We start from the raw sequence: 8188 nt of genomic DNA on the forward strand, positions 1-8188 counted from the left end.
AACACGAAAATGTTTGCAGCAAAGCTTTTTACAATATTTTCTTCAGATAACTCCAAATTTCTCCCACACACTGGACTTGATTTTTGATGACGTATTGTCGACAACTTTACAATCTCCACTAGCTATTCTTTTCTTCAACTCCTCAGCATCTATCTCGACGACTGCAAGCAGATCGCGTGCGCGCGCGGTTATGATGAATTTTTAAAAGTGGAAGTAGCCTAGGTAACGTTATAGATCCTGGTAGGGGTGGCGCGTCGGCACAAATAAACTGATGTGGATTTTAAATTATTTTATCAACTTGAAATAGAGGCATATTTTTGTAGATGTGTTTGCTTGCTAAACTAAATATGCATATATTTTTACGTCTGTCAAGTTGGATCCATAGATAAACAAACTGCTTCGGTGTGTCGCATATACTTCGTCATCGTCTTGCTGCTCCCTCCCCGTTCTGTGATTGGTTCCCTATTTCAGGGGAAAAATTAGCCCATGGTAGCCAGACTACCTTGCAGCGTGAATAAAATCGCGCTGCTCAAGGCAGTATGGGGAAACCCAGGCTAGATAAATTCATTAATCTGGTGCACTTTGTGTCACCCGAATCTGCTGTTAAAAATAAATAATCCACCCGCCAACCACCCAAACCTATGATATTTGATCATCACATTACAATTATTCAAATTCTCAGTGTTAAGCATGATAATATGGTAAAATGTCACACTGAAGTAGGCTGCTTTAAAAATAACATTTATTTAAAATAAAAGTTCTTCTTTTGGCAAAATTACATTTCCTATAGACTAAACAGAGGCTCCCTTCAAACTTAAAACTCCCTTCAAACTGTTGGAAAACACTCTTATCAGAATAAGTTTTTTATCTTTATAAAGGGCATTTTTTCCTTAATTTTATTACATGTAGCCTATGCTCCATCTTTCATTTCAAATTGAAACAGCGAAACTTTGTTACCGTCAGTGTATTATTATCAACTATAGGCTATCAATCGCCACTTAACATTAAATGAAATTAAATCAGAATCATCTTTGCATTATCTGTGATTCCCTATTTATTATCTATCTATCTATCTATCTATCTATCTATCTATCTATCTATCTATCTATCTATCTATCTATCTATCTATCTATCTATCTATCTATCTATCTATCTGTCTGTCTGTCTTACTAAACTAAAACTTTCCAATTGAAAACCTTCAAACTTCAAGCTTTTAAAACTTTCTGGTTCGGCTTTTTCAAGAGAACTTAAAGTTTGTCATCATGTAGGGGAGCGCGGGGCACAACCTAACGCGGGGCAAGTTGTAACACACTTGTTTTAAATACTTCCACACATGCTTGGATGATGAAACTTAGTGTATTTACTAGTTGCCATGTCAACACTATATAGAGAAAAAATTGCGCCAAAATTATTTATTTTTTTTGGAAGATATCCATAGACATTTATTAAACCATAGCAAAAGTACATTTCTTACTTAAGTTAATTTTTCATCTCTATTTTTTGTGTTTATCTAAAATTAGACAAATCTGATATTATTTTAATCTCCAAGATGTTATTTAACAGTTGAGATAGTTCTTTAATGCTTCGCTAACTAGCAGAAGACACTAGCCGGGTTTAAATCCCAGTTGTGCAGGCGGGGCATGTTGTAACACTGCGTTACAATGTGCCCCTATTAGAAATATGCTATGATATTCTATAGTTTTATTATTTTTTTGAGAAAACGTGAGAAAAAGGTGAATAAAGACTGAGAGTCAATGTTCAGAAATGACTAATTATTTATTTGTTTTGAACTATGTTGTATAGCTGTGTTTTCCTGTGTTCGTAGTCAAAATTCAAAAATGAGTTTATATTTAATTATTAAAAATTGCCATTATTTTATATGAAAGAGTTTTTTAATTGTATTTTATTTAGAAAATATTTTAGTTTGTCTTGTATATTTTTTTTATTAGATCAGATAACATTTTAAGCTGTCATATGTCATGTTACAATGTGCCCCTCACATGTTACAATGTACTATGGGGCATGTTGTCACGTTTCACTTCCATTCTTTCGGGGTATATCCAGAAAAAAGTATATACTGTATTAGTAAAACAAAACCACATAATTGTACTAGACATGTGGGAAATTAATGTGGGAAAATATAAGCAGATTTACACAAACTGAAAGTCAAAAAGCGTTACTTTGTGCCCCGCTCTCCCCTACACATGTTACAACGCTGCCTGATTCAAGCAGGCTGTTAATGCATGAAAATACAAACTCAGCATTAACAATCACCATGTTCATTCTAATTTGAAGGGCTTTGATAACATCTGTGAAAATAATAGACATTACGAATAAAAATATATTGAAAATAAGTGCACGTTTGTGCGGGTAGTGAATATTTTCAATTTACAACAAAACTTGTTAATTATTCAACAAGAGAAATAGGCAGAGTTATTCATCATTGTGCAACACAATTCGGATACCACATGACAACTAAGTTACTTACAGTGCTTGACTTTTTCGTGAAAAAGGATTGAAGAGTTTTTTGCCGTTTTGAACTCATTGCGACCTCTATGAAAAAAAATGGATTGCGCGCGGGTGCGAGCATGGGCGTGTCGTGATTCACGAGTGACTGATTACCATGGAAACGTGAAAGTCACGTAGATAGACTATCCTTGACTCTTTGGATTTTAAATCTCGATGTAGGCTATAGCCTACACACCCGCGAAAACCTCAGCGTGTCGTGGACACACTTGCCCTATGAAAAAGTGCGGGGGACGAATTTACATTTTATAAAAAGTGGGGGGGACACGTCCCCCGCGTAGCCTATGCATGAACGCTAAACAAGCGATCGGTTGATGTGCGTTTTACCATTGCTAAGAAAATTACCGCTCCTCTGTGAGAGATACGAGACCGGTGCGTCTCAGTAATCACACCACCGGCCCCGCGCCGTTCTCCCGCGGCCGTCAGCCTCGTCCTGCTCGCCACAGTAAACATAATGAATGGCGACTGTAGAACGCAAAAGCCGAATCCCGGACATTTTGGGCGATCTCAAAAACCCGGGCAGACGGAGTTTTTGTCACGGAGATTCACTAGTAGCTTAGCTTTTGCTGCTAGTGATAGAAATTAAATCATTATGTAGGCTAATAATGAAATAATGAATGATTTTAATTGTATTTAAAATAATTGACTAATTCAAAGACCAACAAATAAAATGATTATAGGCCTAAAGGCGCACACACATTTGTTTCGACTGTCTGATCAGCCTCACATTCTGTTCTTGTCAATCATACAGGCAGGGAGGGCCGAGCTAACTCACTCACACACACACACACACACACACACTAGAGATGCGGATAAACCGCGGATCGGGCGGATGACGTGACGAAAAATAATATTTTAATTAAATTCGGGCGGATGGCGGTTGAACCAGTCAAATGAAAAAAGTTTGCCACTAAGCAAACCTGCAAGCTATGAGCCCAGCTGTGAGTAGGCTACTATTGAAGGAGGGCTAAACATCTTGTAGCCTAGATGAGACTTCCTGGGTTATTTTGTTTCAAAATTAGTTATATTTTAAAACAGCCAATCGTAGCCTACCACTCGTGGAATAGGCATTTAAAAGATAGACAGATTATGGTCTGATATGACTCAGAAATCACATCGGGCAATTGCAGCGCAAGATGTTCAGAAGAACGCAAGAGCTAAACTTCTACAAGCTCAATAACATCCACATAAAAAAAAAGAAGGTAAGAAAAATAGTCATAACTTTGCCCATTAATTAGATGTGCAAGGCAAGCAGACACGTTTTGGGGTTGTTATGGACAATAAAAAATGTGAATATTCACGTTGCACAGTTGTGCGGTGGACTTTCAGCGAGTTAAAACATTTTTTAAAGAGCCGTTTGTAAGTCAAAAGAGCCAGCTCTTTTCAGTGAGCTGAGTCAAACGAGCCTGCTCACGAAAAGGAGCCGGAATGCCCATCACGTAGGCGTGGCTTGGGAGTGGCCTCCTAGGGCAGCGAAGCAAGTGCATTCTGGGAGTTGTTGTCTTTCATCCACATGAGCCAAAAATACATTTTCTGGCTTTTCACATTCTAGAAAGCTCCAAATTCAAAAATAATTTCACATTTCTACTACATAAATGACCCAATTTAAATACACATTCATCTTTCCAGAGGTGAAGTATCCCTTTAAACTAAAACTGAAATAAAAATAAATTAAACCTAAATAGCATTTTTTTTTTTAAAGACAAAAGCAACGAAAATTACACCTAAAATTAACATGAAAATATACACTAAAATATAAAAATAAAAGCTAATTGAAAATAATAACAAAACTAGAGTAGCACAGAGTTCAACACACGGAAGTAGCCAAAGGCCTCGCTGAATTCATCGGTTAATCGACTTAAATGAAACTCACCTGAGTAAACCAAAGGTACGCAGATGAAGAGGATGATGAACTTCATTTTGGATGAAAAGCCTTGTATTTGACCCGCACTTCTTTAAGTGTAGTCGTCGAAGAGCGCTGTAAAAATATTTTAGTCTTCACCACATGAGTCAACAGGAAGAAGAGCTTAATAACGGAAGATGCCGATTCTGCAGAACTGACGTCACTGATGCTCTAAAATAGATGAACTCTCAGTACAGACGTTTAGAGGAAGCTTTTCTATACATATAAACAAAATGTTTATGCTCCAAAAAACCATAAAGGTAGCATGAAATGAATCTCGACATGATCAACTTTATCCACTTTATTTTGCAATGCGTAAATTAGCAATCTGTGAATGTGCGAGACATTCGATTCAGGAAATAACAAGAAGAATAACAAAGAGGCAATATTATAACCTTTTACAAAGTCTTGATTTTGCTTTAGACTCTACTAGAATATGTTTCCAGGCTTGAATGTTCAAAACACATTATTTTCCCCATATTTGACATTGTTGCAGCTTCTCTCACGTCCACTTGACACCATCATCCAGAGCTAGGGCCCTATTTTAAGGATCTAAGCTCATGGTCTTGAAGAATAACACATTTTAAGAATCTATTTCAAATATGCTTCCGTACACTGTAAAAAAAAAGTGTAATTTTACAGGTAATTGTCTGTATTTTTTTACAGAATTTTACCGTTTTGTCATTATACAGCAAATATCTGTAAAATAAAAGGCATTTGCTGTAATTTAAAGGTCCATTGTTAAATTTACAGGTAATTGCTTGTATTTTAGTTTTACAGCAATTTTACGTTTTTTAAAAGGAACTTGTCTGTATTTTTACAGAGTTATGTGTAATTTTACAGAAATTAAGTAATATTTTACAGATTTTTTCTGTGAAATTAGAAAACAAAGAAAAGAAGGTATAACTGCGTAAATCAGCATCTATTCAATATGTTTTCCTTACAGACAGATTATTAAGCATGTGGGGGTTAAAGTGAGTTTTTTTTTAAGGTTAAATAAAAGTATTTGTACCATAGACTGTGATTTGTACAAACAGTACCCTACAGACTACAGTAGGCCTGAATTATTTTTTATTTCACATTTTATTTTATACTCATTTTGATCATTATTATTCTCAGTATAATAATCTAGTATAGTAAAGTATAATAATAAACAGTCTTATTCTCCCATAATTTCATGTATATTTTATAAATATTTTTCCAAATCTCTGTTGCTTCACATTCAGGGCTTTGTGTGTGTGTGTGTGTGTGTGTGTGTGTGTGTTTGAGTGCGCGCGCGCGATGACGCAGATTCAAATTCATTTCCGCTGTTTACTCCCGCCCACAACGGTTTACGTTAGCTGATCCGTCGAGTTTGGGCAAGCGGGAGATTTGAATTCAGTCTAGTGAGTCTACTCTCGTGAAGTGGATTGTGAGATCAACAGTGGTTCAAAGCAATCGTATTCATCAAGAACAGCCGTGAGCAGGAGCTCGTCAGTCAGTCCGTTTGGATTCTTCGGAAATAACGCCCTTTTCAGTGAGCCTTGTTCGTCACAGCGGACATCATGCAAACCGATCACCGGCTGAGGTAAGAGTCTCTTATACTAAGTTACATGTGAACGATATTTTATATTACATTTGTGTTAAGTTTACAGGTTTCAAGCTAACGTTAGCATTCTTAAATGATGTTCAGTTAACTGGCGAGAGCTGGAGGCCAAAACACTGAAAATGTAACGTTAGCATGCGTCTTTACATTTTCCATCTGTTTTAAGAAAGATCAGTTGAACCCACAACTCAAAAGACCTAAAACGAGCTTTCGTAGACATGTTATAGGCTACATATTAAAGTCCGTTTAATTGTCTATAAAATCTTCGTTAATACGCGATAGTAGGCCTATCTGTCAGTAAATCAATCTCTTAAATGGCGGGACATTTTGAAACACTGTCTGGAAGCTGAAAACTCTTCTCTTAAAAATATCCTTGGTTTTAATTATAGTAAAATTATAGTAACCACGTCTTTGGCAGATTTTTATTACCATTTTTAATAACCACAGTTATACTACAAATAGGCCTACCATGTTTGTTTGTTTTTTAGTTTTTTCTTTGTGGTTAAACCATAGTTAATTTTCGTAAGGGTTAACGTGGCTATCAAGACTGTTAAGAAAACGAATTCAGTAAATACTGTACTTGATACAGGAAAGCACATGAGACTAGAATATGAACACAACATGATAAATTGCATATTCTGGCTGCATCTGCTTGCCAACACGTAACGTTAGCTATAGAATGCATACATGTGCATATATTAGGCTTATAAAATAAAAGTTGATAGAATGTTTGTGTTCTGATGAAGAAATGAACTTATCTACATTTTGGATGACCTGGGGTCATCATAGTAGCCTTTTTCATAGGATACTTTTGATCATTGGTTATGAAAATTGCATTGATCCAGATGAACAGAAAGTTACACCCCTAACGTTAGGTGTCTCAGCTCAAAACATCACTGTTAGCCTTTCCTGCTCAGCTTCCAGATCATAGTCAGTTGAGGTTTTGCATTGTCCCAGTGGAACATATTCTGACATGTGTAAATGTAATACTGAGTTGTAAAAATTTTTTTTTGTTTTTTTGTGATTTCAGGTCAAGTGGAAAGCAGAATGATCATGGCAAACAAGGTATGGGAAGTCTACAATGGCCGAGTCTTCTGATTCCATATGATTGCACTAAAAGTGGCAGAACATTTAATTTGTTTTATACTGTATTTTCCCATGTGAATATTCATTTGATCCTTGTGAGGCCACTGGAGCTGCACAAGGTTTGGTTTTACTACAGTAAGACCACGATTGTGTTAGATTCCACCCATCTATTTATTTATTATTTTTTTATTTATTTTTTGTAGTGTAACTAGGCTCTGTCATTTAGAAACATGACTTTTCCTATCACTTAATGACACATATCTCTACCTTTCATTCCAGCCAGAGGATCAGACGGTTGCTGCTCGCATCTCAGCCTACCTGATGGAAAATTCTTCCTTCACCTTCAACTCAACCTTGCCAAGACAGAACTGCTTATGGTTTCAGCCAAACCATGCGATCCTGCTGATTTGCCTTATACAACATCAGAAAGATCTGGCCCTTCCTATCGGAGCCACACAACTCCTTGTCTAAGCTCTTGTTCTATCCAGACTGGACTACTGTAATGCTCTCCTGGCAGGCCTTCCAGCATCAGTCAAACCTCTGCAACTGATCCAGATGCTGCAGCAAGACCTAAACTCACTGCTTCAGATCTGTGTGTCTCCAGAAGCTTGTGTTCTGCAAGTGAACGGCGCCTTGTGGTGCCATCATCCCAAAGAGACACAAAATCACTTTCACTGACCTTTCCCTGGACTGTTCCCTGCTGGTGGGATGACCTGCCCAACTCAACACATTTTCAAGAAACTGCTAAAGATCCATCTTTTCATAAACACTTGACCCAATAATACTAAATCTTTGTTTTAATAATAAATAAATGAACTTGTGTACTGTGCTAAACTAACTGGGACTTGTCGCTGCACTTGTTGCTTCTATTGTTCTCTTAATTTTAAGTCACTTTGGATAAAATGTAATTGTAAATATTTGAAATAAGTTATATTAGAGTATAAAGGCATACAGCAATTGTCTTTTAATGTTGATATTTTTACATGTTCTAAATGATATACTAAGCCTGTATTTCCTATCATTCACGTATCTTGATGTTCAGTGTTTATTTAATGAGTAATACTGTAAATGTGCAGGTATTCCGTACT

At 36.5% G+C, this 8188-nt stretch overlaps 1 protein-coding gene across 1 annotated transcript in view; it reads right to left on the reverse strand.

Moving 5' to 3' along the window:
- The window catches only part of LOC311294700 (major histocompatibility complex class I-related gene protein-like), a 34174-nt gene extending 29626 nt beyond the window's left edge, over positions 1 to 4548 (reverse strand). The window contains exon 1 of the mRNA XM_084415713.1: positions 4400 to 4548. Within this exon, the coding sequence (XP_084271839.1) occupies positions 4400 to 4445 (46 nt within the window). The 5' untranslated portion in view covers positions 4446 to 4548. The remainder of the gene's footprint in view (positions 1 to 4399) is intronic.
- Positions 4549 to 8188: the final 3640 nt, after the last annotated feature.

This window comes from Rutilus rutilus, assembly GCF_951802725.1.
Source record: "Rutilus rutilus genome assembly, chromosome: 8".
Lineage (NCBI taxonomy): Eukaryota > Metazoa > Chordata > Actinopteri > Cypriniformes > Leuciscidae > Rutilus > Rutilus rutilus.